The 18,231-nt window shown below is 43.3% G+C and overlaps 1 protein-coding gene across 2 annotated transcripts in view; it reads left to right on the forward strand.

Annotated features, from left to right (window-relative positions):
* Positions 1-2,802: 2,802 nt before the first annotated feature.
* Positions 2,803-18,231, forward strand: part of LOC112559984 (ras-GEF domain-containing family member 1B-like) — a 70,303-nt gene continuing 54,874 nt past the window's right edge. The window contains exons 1-4 of one of the 2 annotated variants that reach the window (XM_025231523.1): positions 2,803-4,161; positions 13,176-13,271; positions 15,679-15,713; positions 16,412-16,499. In XM_025231523.1, coding sequence (XP_025087308.1) covers positions 4,018-4,161; positions 13,176-13,271; positions 15,679-15,713; positions 16,412-16,499 — 363 coding nt within the window. In that variant the 5' untranslated portion in view covers positions 2,803-4,017. Of the gene's footprint in view, positions 4,162-8,354; positions 8,379-13,175; positions 13,272-15,678; positions 15,714-16,411; positions 16,500-18,231 lie in introns of those variants that run through there. The other variant, XM_025231530.1, reaches the window with a different exon arrangement.

Consider the following 18,231-nt stretch of genomic DNA (forward strand, 5'->3'; position numbering starts at 1 on the left):
CCGGGTGCCTGCTGGCAGCAGTTTGGACAAAATAGTACTTCTCCCCACTTTCCTCGAGAGTGCAGATTGAAGAAAATATCAGGGCTAGGTGTTGTTGACAATACTACAAGTTCCCCATGGGTACGTGTTCAGTGCAAAAAAATCCCGAACAAAGCAGTTGTGAAATACATGATGAGACTGAGAAGGCATCCGATCTGCATCATGCACCAAAGGGAACGCACTTTTGAAAAAAAAAAAAAAAAAAAAGCTTAAGCTTGTCTTTGGTCTGGATTCTAAGGTTGGCAAAGTGCGATCGTGCAGTAAACAGAGGAAAAACAGCGTGAAGAATTAAAATTAAGTAGAACATCCGATAAGTTCATGATGAAAATTCTGCCTAAAACAGCAAAAAGGAAAGGAGAGATTGGTGAAAGGGCTTAAAGACCAGCCTGAATGGTTTGCGGGTTTTTTGGTGGGTTTTTTTTTGGTTGTTGTGGGTTTTGTTTGGTTTTTGTTTTGTTTTTGTTTGTTTTTTTTGGCAAATATCGTTAGATATAGGCAATATAAAGCTATCCTGTGAATTTCAGCTTCCAAAACACATCCGTTAGCAAAGTACACGCTTTGCACCTGCGATCAACGAGCGCCTGTAACGGTGTACTACGTCACGCTAGTTCACTAGAACATCGACAGCTCAGGGAACCTTGGATGAGTTTGGTCCGCACCTATTCAGTGCCCTTGCAACATTAAGAGAATGAAAAGCGTGATGTTTGTACTCACACCTCTGCCAACATTCAGCCAAAGCACAGCTGTGATCGCCATTAACTTTACCCAGGAGCCATGGGTGCGAACATAATTGCACGGGTCTGTTCTTCCCACAATGGAACTCTGTCCCTTTCCATATTCGCTACCTACCTACTATTGAATCCTTCAAACGTGCACTGAAAACGTACCTCTTCCGTAAACATTACTCCTAACAGCCTTTCCCATAATGCTAGTAATTTTTTACCCCCTTCCTTTTGCAATATCAGGCTATTCTCAGCTCTTAATTGTTCTTGTTATTTGGTTCCTCGATCTTTGTGTTCTCTGTATTTGATTTTATTCTTCGTTTAATACGGTTTTTAAAAATTCTTTTATAGTTCATATGCTATTTGTTTTCTTGACCATCATATACTCTCCATGTTCCGTTCTTGCTCTTAGGCGCTAAGAATGCATTTATTACTATTATTATAAATATCTGATAGACTGGCACGGCAATTGTACTGACAAAGGGAGACTATTTTCATGACTAATCGGTACCTGGAACAGAGTTGCTCCCCTTATTCTTCGCTGCTTCGTACGTGATGTTGAAACCCTTTCGTAAAATTTCTTACTCCTTGTAAGGGAAGACAAAGCCACGTGAAACGTAACATAAGACACCCTCCTCTCTACTTTAACCAAAGTTGTCTCTTAGTCTGACGCATGCAGAAAATTCACTTTTTATTAAATTGCTGTTTATTTTGACGCCTCCGTTGTGGATCTTTGTTCCTTCCGTCATTATAGATGTGTGATCCTTTACTATCACTCTCTTTAGTATTAAACTTTCATCCAACTATCATAAACAGTTTGCTTTCGCTGTTTTTTCATCTGTCGTTTTCTCTAACTACATCCTTCTTTGCAGAATTTCTTTAATCGATGTTTGTAGCGAAACCTAAGCTGCATTGAAATCGCCGCACGTCACACATCCTGTCCGCAGTTCAGTCCCCTTGCACGAGTAGCACGAGTAGCCACTTTATGAGACATACAAATATAACCACCAATTCCTAATGTATAAAAATAAAATGCAGGACATTGAAAGGAAGAAAACCGCGGTATATTGTGTTAAGAGGTGGCAAGTGTTAACTCAAATAAAAAGCAAGAACACCCATCCTGGTACTACCTGTCTGACAACCTTTCTCTTGTACAAGTGTCACACACCTGGCGCGTGTAAGCTGTTTATGCACGTATGCAGGGAACACGGGTTCTCATTGCTGCACCCTTCTCTTTGCATACATGTATTTTTAAATCATCTAGCTTAGCGTTTATATCATCTGTGTCATCATTGTGGGTCAAAGGACAAATTTGTAAGTGGAGGCGAACACGTTACCTAAGCACTAACAGAGGTGGGTAAGGACTGCAGGTATCGTAAAGAAAGCCGTTTTAGCAACAAGTTAAAACAAAACGATGATGATGAGGAGGAGGAGGAGGAGGAGGAGAATTGTTCTACCCACCAAAGGACTTGGACAGTGTAACCCAATGCTGTCTGCAGATTAAAATCATCCTTAATAATATCATTCAAAATCAAACTTGAGTATCTGGATATCGAAACGATATCGTAGGTAATCATCGGCAGTTCTCAGTGAGCTTTAGTTAAAATGGGGGCGCAACTTGCAGATAATTGTGACAATTTGTTGTTTATTTACTTAAATGATATGTGACGTTGTGTGGACACCATTATTGCGGACCGGGTGCGGCATGCATGACGAAATAGTCTGCAGCGGTGCTGTGCGCGTGACTTCCTTGCGTTAGGCAACGCAACCCACTTCTCCCACGCGCTTGCATCGTCTTGTAGAACTCGGTACTAGGAGACGCCTCGCGCTTCTCTCAGGGCTCACCCCCCTCTGCCAAATGAACCCGTCTTCCATGTCCTGCGGGCAGCTACGTCATGCGGAAGAGTCCACTGATCGGCAAGAGGATATGTCGACACCTGGGAGAAAAAAAAACCGCAGGTGTGCGCCAGCGATCTCGTTCGTGTGTTGCGAGTGTTTATGATTCGCCTGTTTCTCTTTGTCCGTCCGTGCGTGCGTGCGACAAGCAGAAAGACGACATTGTGGATCGATGAGTTTGCGGTGTTCAACAAGGCTTCAACAGAAACTCGCTCACTTGGAGTGTTTGAGCAGTCGACAGAAACACGAGCAGATCCCAGCTTAAAGAGCTTGTCGGCGCAGACTGTGCTGTGACTGCTGTTTCCTTCTCTGTCACAAAGTTTTTCGAGAAAGGAATCATTTTCCCACCTGCCCTGCGCCACAGGTGAATGGACGAGGCGGGCTGCCATGTCTGTGACGTGACAATAAACTGTCAGACAAGCTTCTTTCAAGACGAGTGTATGTGTGTGTTCGTCGGTCGGTGATGGATATCAGCAGCTTCCTGTAGACAGAACCGAGTGGCCGTTGGTGACTTTACACCGCTCTGAACATGCCTCCGAGGTCCCACGGTAAGGCTGCCAGTGAACCAGGTATGACAACAACAATAACAAGCAGCAAGTTCTGACAGGTACGACGAGTAGAGATGCTGATCACGCAAAGATGAAGATGACACTCGTCGAGGAATGCCCCAGTTTGTGTGATGTGCTGAGATAACAAACCAGACGAGTGTTTATGGAGATGTCACGGTTAGAATCCGATCAGTGTCGGTACTAAACGTGTCACTGCATCAGCTGTGTGACCGCAGGAGGTGTCTTCATCGGCTGTGACGGAGGTTGTACCGTGTGCCCCCGCCATCGTATCAACTTCGCACGCGCCGCGAGACTCCATGCCCCCAGCTGTCACGCTGTTCGCGGTAAAATCCACTGAGGTCGAAACCAAGAGGAATTCACCAAGAAACTGGTAACTTGGATTTTCTCTCGGCGTTTCCAGGCGACAGTTTCCTTCTATTGCTACGCAAGGTTATCGTCAAACTCTTCACAGTCGTGTGTTTCGATCAAACTTGAAGTGGAAGCAGCTGTGTGTTCGCATATCACCGTTTTCCTCGTTATTATCAGCTGGGTCACCAAAATGGACAAGTCTATATAAAGACCCCTCGCTACAACAGCTCAATATTTTGTTTCAGGACCCCGTGGAAGTTGTTTACGCCTCTTTGGTGTTCTGGAATTTTCCGTTCATTCTACAGCCCTCGGTGAGGACAAAGCCTCGTTGTGGTTTCGAACCAAAAATTGTTTATCAAATTCACTCAAAGAATCAACGACTGAACAAGGGCCATTGCGTCTGGTGTTTGAACTGTCTTTTTACTCCCGTCGTCAGCAGGCCGATGGCAGACGGAGACAGCAGTAGCACCATCAGCGACAGTTCCACTGAGAACGCCGGCACAGGGGTCGTGCAGACATCAGCTTCGGTTTCCAGTAGTCATGGCAGAGAGTCGGGTGGTGCCGAACTTTTTGGCATACAGCTTGAGGTTGGTATATTATTGTGTGACTTTCTTTGCTGTTTGAAGTAGGTATATGACTGTGTGGCTTTGTCTTGCAGGTTGGTTTACTTGCGCTAGATTACTCAGTTGATATATTACCAGGTATATTCTTTGACAACATGCTTGAGGTTGATGTATTACCGTATGATTTATTTTGTTTGTATGACGTATATATATATATATTTCACTGTGTATCTCTACAACTGTGAAGAAAATATCAAACCAGCATGGGAAAGCTGGGTTTATTTTAAATGTACGCGCATAATTATTTACCGTATAGATGTTTATTCTCCTTACACAAGTACAATACCTAACCGAAGTGTGTACTTAGGGGTGGATGTGATAGCAGGGTGTTTGGACTCTATGGTGAGAGACAACAACAGCTTATATTTGGTAGAAATAACCTTTCATATTAACGTACACAATAGTAACTTAGGTCATTACATTACAGCAATCTACTGCTGTCTGTACTAATGTTTATATATTCACCTTACCAAGATCACTGTTCACTAAATGGGGGCTCTCAACTTTAAAAAAAAATGGCATGCTGTGTTAGAAGGCTGGACTGTTAACAGTTCATACCTAGCCCCTTCAGACGTGCTAGAACACCGTAAGTGCCTTCAGGCATGTCCGGGACATCGCAAGACCTGGAGGTGTGTGACAACCACTCAGTTTAACTGCCGTGGGTATGGGTGCTGTTCACCCTTCTGATCCAGGAGTTGGTTCCGTGGGAGGTCTTAGCGTATGGCACTTTTTTTAAAGCTTAACATCCTGAAATCTTAGTTGGTTTGTGTTCAAGCAAGAGTCTTGAAAACGAGTCTGAACTCGCTGGTCTTTAATGACAAGTCGACTACGCAGACGACACTTAGCAAAGGGGTTTGGAAGTTTAGCTGAAAAACTTGGCTTAAAGTCGTCCGATGGGTATATATATAGAGAGAGAGCAGCACTCATCATCTTCTACGCCAGCGCCAATTTTTCTCCCCTCCCGCCAACACCACCAACACCATCACCACCACCACCAACAACAACAACTATTATTAAGATAATAGGGAAAGTAAAGCCAGGTGAAACTCTTGTATCTGTCACGAGACAGCCCTGAGGGTGTAATGTAGAAGCCATTTTTAACTCTTACTCAGACAATATAAATCTTGCCTCTTGCCGGCTGTTGGGAACGGAGTATGGTGGTCACGTCTTGCGAGAGATTTTTATGACAGTGTGCGCGGCCATAAAATATTTTGAGACAGTGCATGATCTAGAGATTGCATCTTGGTGACAACTGTCATCTTCACGGTTTATTCTTGGTCCTCCTGCTAGTGGTGCATCGAGGATTGTGCTGGTTTCTGGTAGGACGATTGTAGATAGGGTTGAGGATGAGTAGCAGTCAGGGTGAGGTGAGGTATTCTGGCTGTAGTCAGTCTCTGCTAAGCTGAAAAGAAAGAGTGAATGGCCACGCAGAGGGATAAATAATTAAAAAGTCAGTTTCGATCAAAGTGAATCAGGAAGAGAAAGATAAATTGCGTGTGTGTGTGTGTTGGAAACCCTAATAACAGCTGTTCTCTCCCTCTCTCTCTCTAATAACTTCGTCATTCTCTTTTCATTTGAATCTGTTCAACGACTTCCTACTCTGGCTTATTTCGGTTTCGGTCATTGTTTTCCTTAGCAGCAATATTAATTTTAAGTGAACTAACTCCTCCGATGATCACCTTTGGTTGTTTACTGTGACATTAGCGGTCAATAGTCTCCTGATCTCACTAACCCTTCTTTTTTAAATATTTTACGAAATGTGTCTTCGCGATTCAAGCTGTTCTGATCACCTTTTGCCACAGGCACGAAGCAGCTTTCACATTGTTCTTCGTTTTCCATTGTTCACTGTAACATGTGAACAGTGTGATGTGCACACACAAGGAATGTTACCTGTTGGCTTGGATATTGCGCTGTCAAGTGAACATTAGCACACACTAAAAAAAATCCCCTTATTATCACCAGCTGTCGATTGTCAACAAGAGAGGTGTTGATGAAATAGTTTACTGCTGCAACAGCTGATGCTAAGGCCACGTGTACACGGACAGGATTTGGACGCCGAAATAAAATGAGATCCGTGTGATGTGTGCTTACAGAAACCGTTGTTTGTTTTTCAAACGTGAGTCGATAATAGAGATTCTTTACTTCTTTGTTGTAAGTGAATTTTTAACGGTTGTTTTTATTTCATAGAAACGTTGTTGTTTTGTTTTCAATAAAGTTGTGAGAGCTAGGAGTCAGGTGCCATTTAGACAACACATTTTTAATGTTTAACACCGTTAGGTCTTGAGGATAATTAGATATTCAGTTTTATAGACACAATGTGCTACATAATTTTAGATCGTTTTAAACTAAACTGTTTTAAATAAGTTAAAACTGCTGAATCCAGACTTTCAGTCTCGTCAACACAATGTTTACGTGTGCTTGTACTACGAATGTAAATGGCATAAAAGCGATTTTTTTTAAACGTTTGGGAATTTGATGTTGTAAAACATCTTTAAGTTTTAGAAACATGTTGTGCAGCATTGACCCCGGAAATTTCTTCTTTTTTCTTCTTCTTCTTCTTCGTCTTCTGTTGTCGCGTGTTCGGACATCACGTGCATTTCTATTGTTTGTTTGTTTTTTTCCCCTTTGACACATTCGTGTCTTTCTAACTACCAACGATCTGTACGCACGCCACTACTACTATCCAAGCGCCTCACCCCCACCCTAGTTCCAGCTTCCTGTACCCGAACGAGAGTCCCCGGCAGTAATTACGGCAGGAGAACGTCAGCTTTACGTCAACGTAACCCTGCTGTACACACATTGTCGTCGTGTCGCCAAGTCCTGCGTCTGACGGACCGCCAGGCTTCGCGGGTACATGGCGGAATGTCCTGCCAAAGAGGGGTGGGCGCTTGACGCCAGTGAGGAGAATCTGAAACGAGGCTTGTTTTTTATTCCTCTTTTTTTGGGGGAGTGGGGTGGTGAGGGATGGGAGGAAGAGGACAACGTGGGGACGAGGGGGGAACGTAAGCACCCTCTTCTTGTCTCACGAGCCTGGTGCTACTAAAATGTCATCCTTTCAGAGATGTTTGTTCTGCAACCAGTTCTCTCTCTCTTGCTGACTCAAGCAACTTTTGTCCCTTACGTATCGCACTTGGAAATGAACTCGAGGCAGGCCAAAAATAGAAGCGTAGTGAACGGTTTCTGAATGCTGATGAGCGTTCTCGAGAAGACCTACTTTCTTTTGTCGTTTTTATGTTTTCGTTTTTTTAAAGGGGTGGAAGTATGGAAAGAGACTTTTGTAGTCCATTGAAGAACGCTTTTTTTTTAAAGAAAAAAAAACTGGGTAAAAGGTCAAAGATCACTAGAATATTTCCGTGACGTCAGGTGCTTTCGCCGACAACGTTTATGACGTCAGTACGTCAAGCGTAACTTTTCTCGAGATGTCGGGAACACGTAACGAGTGTCTTAACGTTTCTGTGGTGACAAGGTTTTGGACATATTCTAAGCGGAATGTAAAGAACACGGAACTAATGTACTCTGTGCTTTGGATGGAGCGAATGGGACGTTTTTTTGTTCAATTCATTATATTTTTTAATTTATTGTTCTCACATGCAAACCTCAAAGACACATGCATCCCTCACGCACACGCACACGCACACGCACACGCATGCGCACGTGTCGTCTTCGCTTTCCCTTGGTCTCCCTTGGGCAGTCTACAGGCCATGGGTCTCTTTTCTGACGATAGCCGTGCGAACACCAACCACCGTACTCAACCTAAGAGAGGTCAAGACCAAAGTTCATGACTCTCACCATCTCCCCACTCCACGACATATAATAATAATTCCCCCCTCTCTCCTCCTCCCCCACCCTTCTCTTCTTGACTGTCTAGTTGCACTTGTGTGACCTTTACACTCACAACAAGATGCTCCCACGGCTTAGTTCTGTCTCCCGTGGCAGTACTTACACCGTGCCTCTGCCTGTGTCCACACTCATCTCTGATCCTGTCAGACACATAATTCATCTCCATGGCTTTGTCTGTGATGTAAGCCGCTTTGAAAGACTTAGTCCTGTCCCTAGGGACGCGACACTTTGTGTACAAGCTAGTAAATATTAGTGTTCGGGGTTAGTATACGAGGCAGTAATGATGCTTGATAAATCATCAACGAAATACACGACGTACGAATCACGTTGAGATGACTTCGGTGAGTAAATATTCTATTTTCGTTTTAAAAAGCGCGTGAGTGTGTGTGTGTTGGGAGGGGAGGGGACTTTAGCTTCGTTTCGTCCAATTTAGGAATTTCTGAGTTACCACTTTGCGATGAGATCATGTGTGGCTGTATCCTGTGGATGTCACGTGACTGTAAATCCTCTTGAACTGGTGGAAATACTTTGACTTTATGGATGGTAGGATTCATTTGTCTGACTTCTCAGGCAGAGTTCTCCTGCGTCCTCCAGCGCTCACCGGCACGGCTAAGTATTTTTGCAGGAACAACTGACTTCTGTCTGTCTCTGAAGTTCTCAGAATTCACGAGAATAACTTTCTACCAATTTGTAATCATCGTCATCGTCAGTCACCTCACTGCTTAATAATAATAATAAGTTTATAATGTCTGAACAGACTGGGCTGACTCCGATAGTGTTGTGAATTGGTATGTGGTGGTGTTTGACGGTTGGTGAGATCAGATTCTGAATAAAAAGAAAGATTGCTTGAAGAGGCGAACCAGCAGAATCAAGTGGTGCAAATGGCGATAAAGGGATTAGTCAATGCACGGTATCTGTTCAATATTTTACTTAAATATGAGCATGTATCAAGCATAAATGAAGATGTGAAATAGAAAAAGGTGTTGTGTAAGATACAGAGCTGTGTGGTGACAGTTATTCATGTGTTCTCTGTAGGACACTACACTACTCTCACTCCTGGCCTGCCACTGGCTGTCTCATGCTCACTGACTGGGCCACACCACTCATCATGTCTGTGTGTGTGTGGACTTCCTTTGCCTTTTCCCATTCATTTTCATTATGTATTTCCGCCGGCGTTCGGCTGTTGAGGGATTTCTCTTGCTGAAGTACCAGGTACTTCTTCCTCCCCTCCCCTCCACCCTTCCTCCCTCAGCCTGGTCTGTTCTCGTGGCCTCAGCAAGACACTCCTCTTGCGGAACTGGCCGTTGTCGGCATCTGCCCTGTCACACTCAGTCATTCGCTCATTCACCTCTCTTCCCGGCTCTTCCATTGTGAGCGAATGGCATTAAGGACATGTCACAGAGGCCTTCAACAGCAGCCTGAAATAGATTACAGCCTTCCTGTCTTCTAAATTACAGTGTGTGTGTGTCGGTGTGTCTGTATGTTTCTGTGTCTGTATGTTTGTGTGTCTGCATATTTGTGTATGTTTATGTCTGTGTGTATGCCTGTGTGTTTCTCTCTCTGTGTATGTGTGTGTGAAGGAGCAGTATATTTTGTTCAAAGCACTTACCTGTTAATATCGGATTTTATTTATTTACTTTTTTTGTTATTCTTTAATGTTTTTAATATTTTTAAACTGCATCGATAAAAAGCTGTTATTATACAAATACATGCATTTGTACAAACGTGCATAACAACATCATTGTTATTTCTATCACGGCAGTACAACCAGCATTACAAACATCATCTCTCTTATTATCTCTGTCATCATTTTTCAGTGTCGGTACGAATTCTCAAAAATTCATATATCTTGTATTTCCTTTCGCACAGGCTAAAAATAAAAACAAAAATCCAAACGGTCTGGGGTCTGTCGGCGATCTGTGTGATGTACACTTGTACAAACGTGGGTTAGATGTATGTAGACCGACTACTGATAGTAGTAAGTACTTCTAGTACTTAGACCTTTTAGCTGACTACTACTACTTGTCATACAGGTGCAAACTGTTCAGCCGCAGACCACTATCATGGATAATCACAGACTTACATACAGTTACAGTTGTTGGAACAGACGTTTGTTGCAGCACAACCGTTAAGGGAGTCAGTTTTTAACATAATTAAGGCACATATAATTAGTACCAGGGAAGAAGCAATGAGTGCACGAAATATCTTTTATCCTTAAGGGAAAGATAATCAGAACCTTCCAGGAAAGATTCCCGTTATCAGTTAGCCTGTTATCACTGCGGCACCTGGTACTGAGACTTTCAAGCTCCTGAATGCACTTTGAACTGAGCGATTTTTTAAGGTTGACAGGTTGAACAATTACAGTCTAGTGCATGTATTGCTGAGACTATCATTACGATATGTAAAGATAGCATATATAAATGCGTTAGTTTTTTTTTTTTTTTGCTTGTTGTGCGAGCAAGTTATTATTATATTATTAGTTCTAAAGTATTTAAGCCCTCGCTCCTCCCAACAAATTACAGGTAGTGTTTTGGTGTGAATTAGACTGGCTGTAGTTCACATTCCAGCGTGGCCACGAGCGATGTGCGACTGCTGTCCATGTGAGCAAGTAGTGATTCACAAGAGGACGTGCGAGGATGCGTGGCCTTGATCGTGGGGCAGGCGGCGGTGTGTTTGTCAAGGGGAAATGTCCGGCGGCCATCATTAGGCCCGATGCTGCAGCCTGTGGCCTTTCGATGTATAGATCGGGGAAATAGAAGACGTGGGCTTCGGGAGGTGATGAGGCTAATGAGATCCAATGTAGCGAGAGCTTTTTTAAATCTTCGTTACTTATTGGATCGAAAACACACATGCTAGCTTCCAGTCACTCATCTGTTTGGATAAATCTTTTAAATCATAATATTTGTCTCTCTCTCTCATATTGTGTGTGTGTCAGTCACTGAAAGTGAAAGGAACAGAGATTATGCTTTAAAATTACCAAAGACCAAATACAAAAGAAATAACACTTCCAGAAATGCTTTTGTAAACGCCTCCCCCACCATGAATCAAAGATTTGTTTCTGTAAGAATCGGTTTCGAATATTAATTCCCACCTCTTCATGCCTCCTTCTGTATACTTTCTTGCTGCAGCAGTTGGCACTGATGTCTGAGTTTATAGTCGCATTATCAGGATGAACCTGCTTCAACTGATTTCGATGACGCAATAGAACTCAAAAAGGAAGAAAGGGAAAAAACTAGTCTTGTAGTCATGTTATTTCTGTGGTTTATTCTCATCACAAAGGAAGAGTTTTGGCTGTGAGATTCAGAAGAGGGTAGGAGAGGCTGGAGGGTGGGATAGGAAGCTTTATATTTGCCGGCCTCCCAAGCCTGAACTTTAAATCTGGACCCAGGACAGAATTAGGCTGCAATTTCGCCGCCCAGAGAGCTCGATGGCGGCTTTGCTGGCAGTTGCCCTGGCCCGCTGCCTCTCCACGGATGTGTTTACCTGGGCGGCATTTCTTTTGATGCGGAAAAGGCCGCAGTCCTTGGCGTTGACATTCGCCCTGTTTGGATCCCCACCTTCGTCGTTGTGGTCGACGTGGCTTGCGGGGTTCTCTCCCTTTTGCGGGCTTTCGTGCACGCGCGTGGCGCTTTGGTATCGCGTCGCAGCTTCCTGTTAGCTGACGCGCACTTCCCGTGAAAGGACGTGGTCCTGCCTTTCGTCCTCCCGTGTTATTTGAGACTTTTGGGTTCTGTTTTGTTTAGGGTCTCTCTCTCTCGTTTTTCTGGAGTATTTTCGTCCGTTTTGTCACGTTGTTTATCTGGTTGGGAAAGTATTATGTGCGTGTGAGCGCGTGCGTGGGTGTGGGTGTGTGTTTGTGCGAGTTTTGTCACTTTGTTTCTCTACGAGTCATATTTTCTTTCTTTTTTCTCCCTCTCTCTTCTCCGCCGCTTTATTTTCTCTCTCTCTCTCATTTGCCCTCTTTGCAGTTTTCTGTGTATCTATGCATATTCAAAAATATAAATTAGATATTGATCATTTTCGGGGGAACAGATGGAGATAGAAAAGTGTCACCGAAAATAAAATTGACAAATAATGAAAGTAAATAATACAAACCTAACAAAATGCATAGAATTCTCCTTGTTTTCTGTCTTGTACCAGCTGACACGCAAGGGAGCTTACTGTTGCCGATAGTAGGTAGTGACGTGCCCTTTGTTGCCCTTTGTGCCTCCCGTGCGTGTGTACACAGCTTTTGCCTCACGCCAGGGTTATCAGCCTAATGAGTTAACCAGCTGTGGGCAGACCGTTGTCAAGCAGGCGCTAACCTCCGCTCCTGTTGGGTCATCTGTCTTAAGCACACACTCCCGCATGAAAGGTCAACGCAGTCCCATCCTCTGGGAAGCACACAGCACGATCGAGAATGTATAAAATTTGCCTCACACCGCCGTGACTGGGCCTGATGATGATGATGACGATGATGATGATGATGTGCGCCGAATATTTGATCCAGTTTTTCTTTCTTGACCACCGGTTCATCCAGTAACCTCTATGCAGCCGACTCATTAACATCAGACTTGACGTGATACTATCGTTAAGATAAAGACAGACGAAAGTGGCGATAAACAGTTGTGTCGACGACCTACATCAGGCGCCAGGCTACGTGGTGGCTCACTTAAAATACGTGGAAATAATAGAGAAAATACTAGAAACTTTATAATATCACGAGAAAAGAGTAGAAAGAAAATGGAAGAAGCGTAAGAAACAAACATATTTATTATCTTAATTTTGATACGAGGAGAACTTTATGAGTTGTAAATATATTTAACAGGCCCGTGTGATTGGATGAAGAAATGTTGTGGAATTCAGTAGTCTCAAGGTAGCTGACAAAAATGGAAGGAAGTAAAAACAACTGAATTAAAATAAATAGATAAATAAACGCATAAACCCTTTTGCACTCAAAACCCGCCCTTGTGTCCCCTTGACCATCGTCTGACTTGTGGAAACCCCGGGTACCTGAGATAAAGAGTAGTCCTTTCCTGACTGAAGTGTTAGCAGCCTAAGGGTGGAGCTGTGGGATTGCGAGAGTGGGATCGAATCTAGAGGTAGCTTACTTGTTATAAGTGCAGGTGGGACGTTAACAGAGTGTGTATCTCATGCAGGTGACGTCACGGCTGTTGGAGACAGAGCGACGCCGGCTGCTGGTGCTGCAGAGGGAACTGGGACAGCAGCTGACCGCGGGCCACGGCCCTCACAAGGTACTGTGTGACGTCATTTCCGGATGTCTTCCTACTGCCTGCACTGCAGGTACTATTGTGACGTCACAAACACTGCGACCCGTGACGTCACACATCGTACCTACAGTTTAATTAACCTTGTCACTCAGCATTGCAATAACCCTAACCATAATGGACACAAGTCTCACACAAACTATAATATGACTGCGTCTTTACTCCACACATCATCTCCTACTGTGTCTCCTAGGTAACCATGCGTCGCCATCTTGTACAGCTGTTTCGCTGTAATCGAGTTGTAGCTCCACTTGCCAAGCTGCAGCTTGCGAAATCGTCTAGGCTAACTGGAATTAGCTTGGTAGTTTAACAACAACAAAAAATGTAAGGGGAATTTAAATTTATTGCCTGATGAGTGATTATATTTCATTATCCTCTGACTTAGATCATTTAAACGTGTTTGCAGCAGCCACAAACCGGTTATTCCTGTCGTATTTTTAGCCACAGCCATGTTTCGGCGAACTTAAAACCGCAGCTTTGCCAACAAAACAAAAGCTTCGATCACCAAGTACTCGGCAGCATGAGGTCCTTCCTGTAGCGACATAGCACCGAGGGACCAAGAGTACTACAAATATTTGCGCCACGTGTTTCTGTCCTCCTGGGTTGCCCCGCGGGTTAGGAACGACCTGACTGCCCCGTGACGTCACCGCATTGTTCCTTCCGTGAACTGCGCAAATACCGGAAGTCGATCCTTTCGATGTTGGCGCACTCCCAGTCAACATCATTATTAAGCTTGATGCTACATGTTGCTCGCTGTAACAAATACTTGGCGAAACTAGGGGAGGGAATTACTGGAAGCAGCTGGCATAATCAAGAATACAGTTCCGCCCACTCCTCCATTCTTCCTCCGTGTAGTTTGTCACGGAGCTGTTTTCTGACACTTGTGTTTATTGTTTGCTTTACTTTTGGTTCCATTGCGATTCTAGTCTTTTGTAAGCTCGTATATATATATATACGGGGAAATGAAGTTTCAAGTTCAGCTATTATTATTATTTCGCTCTTGTGCTGGGTTACTCTTTTGAATAGAAAGGATTACCCATCTATATACAACTTTTTAATATCGCAGAAAACGTGATTCAGCAATGAAAGATGAAAGTAGAGTTCAGACACCTTGACAAATAATACCAATTATCAAAATGGAGGGAAAATCTTCAAAAGTTTTCAGGGATAAAAACAAAAAAGTACTTCACCACATACTGAATTGTTATTAACTATTAACAAAAGTTTCACATTTTGCAAGCCTTGCCCAAATGAAAAAGGGCTTGCATCAGCTTTACTGACCTGCAAAAAATAAACACATTTCTACTTAATAAACAACAACAGTAATACTAATAATAATAAGAAGAAGAAGAAGAAGATAATGATGACGATAAGAAGAAGTGGTTCACATAACACGCTTCATATCCAAACTACTGCTTCAAATCAGTAAACATCAATTAACTTTATCTTAATGTCGATACCAAAGCATTTATCGCTAAGTGAATTATAAACTTATTATCGAGGTCGTTAACTGTTTGATTGCAAACACTAAAGGTACTGTTACATAGTTTATTGAAGTGTGCTGAACAAAGACGACTGTTTTGTGTGTAAACAAACATCATCAACACCAGTCTTACCCGCGCTTTCCACACATTTTACACGCAGTCTGATCTGCTGGACATCTTCTCATCTACAATCATACCACCACTGTTCTGGCATATACAGCAGTACTGATCTTGTGGGGTTTTTTTTGTTTTTTTGCTTTTTTTTTTTTTTTTACCAGTTTCACTCATCTTTCCAGAGTATGTCAACACGCCGGTAGGCCCACAAGCTGCAAACAAATCTCACGCACGAAAGATGAACAACAAGGGCTCTAACTGCTTTAAACTAGTTTCTCCGAACCCCCAAATAGAAAAGGTGGCGCTCGGGGAAGGGGTAGGGACAGGGAGGCATACGGGAATCCACACTGTCAAAGGGAAATAACCATACTTTTCCTCCTCCAAATGCCCGCGTTAGCTCCCGTTGGTCGTGTGCCACGACCTGTTTCTTATTTTCAGCAGATTATAACCGCTTTGAGTTTTAATTACAAATCAAATATTGATGAACATCTCCAGCGAATTATATTAACAAACGATGCAAAGAATGTTCATATAATTGTCCTGTGGTGAAGTATTGGTGTTGTTTACGTGTTTACTTTGAGCGGCATCGTGTTTTGCGGGACAGTGCTTGACCATGAGACAGTCGAACGAGATTAGCAATTGTTTTTTTGTAATCAACAACAACAACAACAACAACAACAACAACAACAACAACAACAACTTCGTCGTTATCGCCGTAGTTAGTTGTACTAGTGTTGTTATTTTACTGTTGTTTACCTTTTGTCTGTTTGTTTCAGAAGAGACACCTAGAGCCTTTGAAGAGAAATATTCAGTAAGTAACTTATTCTGTTCCGATGTCCATGCTGGCGATATTGATGTTGTACACTATACCTGTGATGTACGCCAGTTCCTGTTTAACATTGTCTATCATGTTTGTGTTGTGTTGCATGTCCACGTTAGTGCATCAACACTTACATATATTTTTAGATGTGTGTGTGTGTGTGATATGGAGATTCCACATAAATTCACAGTTTCAGCCATATCACAGGAAGTGTAGAAAATGTACAGTTTTAAATTCTTGCCGTTTCAGTTCATGCACGTAGCTAATTAGCTGTGGTTATTACCAACAATACCAGTGATAAAAGGAGGATAGCAACTTTTATTAAAAGTCTGCTAAAATAAGAGAAAGCAAATGACTTACTGTGAGCTGTGCAGATACAGAGATGGCTTTCAAATGAAGTTTGTCTTGTAGAATTTGTTTCTTAGGAAAGAAACTATTTTAAGGCAATTTTGAGAGCCAGCTGGGTTCTAACATGCCATTGTTAGGCTGGTGAGGTGAAACACTGCGAGGCTTCATTAGTTTATAAGTTGTCAGCTGAGTCATATCCCTTGTCTTCAATCACTTCTCACTTCATTAGCATGTGTTCACCAGACTTCCGTGCTTGTGTTGCCTTATTTCCGCTGAATGTATGCAACAAAAAGTCTGTGTATACATAGCGAGCTTTTTGTTTCTTGTCTGCTTCCTGCCAGGCGCATCCAGCAGCAGTATGAACAGTTAGAACGTGAATACTACACCGCCGTCATGGGCGCCCTCCGCAGGACCCACCAGGTCAAACAGGTGAGTGCCTCCATGCTCTCCCACCCCACCTCTCTGTCTGACTGTCTGTCTGTCTGTTTGTCTGTCCGTCCGTCCGTCCGTCCGTCCGTCTCTCTCTCTCTCGGCTGATTTTCCTAGTTACTCGCGTGTTTTGTGTTCCTGCTATGTGTCTTTTTAAGAGCAAGAACACTCGTCGAAAAGTCCTTTCCAGAGAAAAACTTTGAACCTTTTACCTAAATATTTGTTTTAAAATGTGAACTTTTTCATGGAAAAAGGTGCAGTCAGCTGTAATTGGAGACTCGGCCTTAACGGTCGAACTGTATGAGTAACACGATCAAACTCTGTGTGTGTGTGTGTGTGTTATGTTTAGTTTTGTTTTCCTTTTTCTGTTTGGAGTGATGTGACTTATGCTGGGATAGTTTTTGTTAGTTTTGTCGTACTTTTCATCCAAGGCTTCTTCCATTTTTTAATCATTTTTAATCACCACCTGTCTAGTTGCTCTGCACGTGTCCAGATCCCAGGCTGTTGACAAGCGGAAGTCTTCTAGCGAATGGGCGGTATTCTTCTGCAGTCTGTATGATGTGATCGTGTAAACAATCTTTTTTTTTAAATCTCTCGACTATCCAGATGGTTACAACATCATACCTTAGTAGAGTTACACTGATACTTTGTAGTATTTTTCGGACTCAGTGCTAACCAAGACGACGATTATCGCTTGCTTAGTTTTTGTAGTCGCCGCAAATCAACAATCACAGGTGTACTATGAAGATGTACCACGTCTCCATTAAGTGTCTGAAACTTATTTTCTATAGAATTGCAAGTTCTTGAGTGTGGTCCGTCCACTCGGTATTTGTTGGTTAATTGTGTTTTAGGCATTTGAACAGCACTTGTCTGTGTCGCGTCCATGAAACATTTTACACAGCATTTTTGTCTCGCGTATCGCACTATTCGAGAGCTTAGGGAGAAATTTGTCTTCTATCCGAAGTGCAGTCTGGTTCGAATCTCAGTCTTGCCCCCCGAGCATTCACTTCGTGCGTATCAACGCCACAACACCAAGACTACAAGTGCCTACACCACTTGCATCCAACGCCAGCAGCAACCCTACTTTCTGTCTCAACAGATGTTCAGCAGCGACAACAATCATTGTTGATGTCCATCCTCCACCAGTCCAGAAATATCTTGTCAGGGCAGTCGGCCAGTGAGCTCTGCTCAGTTTACTTCCTGTGTGCTTTGGCTAAAATTAAAAAGGCAGCTCGCCACTAGGGTCTGGCCAACCAGGATATTTAGTAAATCTTCCCTACCCTGCCCTACCCCGCCTTTCTTAGTCTTCTCTCTCTTTCAGACTCTCTGCCCCGGAGTTTACCTGCTAGCGCTGTTGTGGTCACGTGACGGCAAGTTGTATTAGCCCAGCAATCACCTCTCATCTCTTTGTCAACTGACGCCGTGTGACTCCCAACAATCTTAGCCACAGTGTCTTCGTTAGCTCATCTAATTACACATCCTGTCGGCCAGTCCCCTGCTCTAGTAGCCAATCCTTATGCAAGCAGCTGCCAGCATCTTCCCTCTCGTGTCTGTGAACGTTTCTTCAAAGTGCGGCCGGCACGTGGTAGGAGCAACAGCATCGAGGTGGTGTGCTTGAAATAAGACCACCTCTTACCTTCTTGTAGCAGACGTGTCTCACCTGCAGACACCTTCGCAGTGGAAGGGTCTCACCTGTAAAAGTCCCTCTCAGAACAGTTCTTTGTTAGAGCGC

This window comes from Pomacea canaliculata, linkage group LG1, assembly GCF_003073045.1.
Source record: "Pomacea canaliculata isolate SZHN2017 linkage group LG1, ASM307304v1, whole genome shotgun sequence".
Classification (NCBI taxonomy): domain Eukaryota; kingdom Metazoa; phylum Mollusca; class Gastropoda; order Architaenioglossa; family Ampullariidae; genus Pomacea; species Pomacea canaliculata.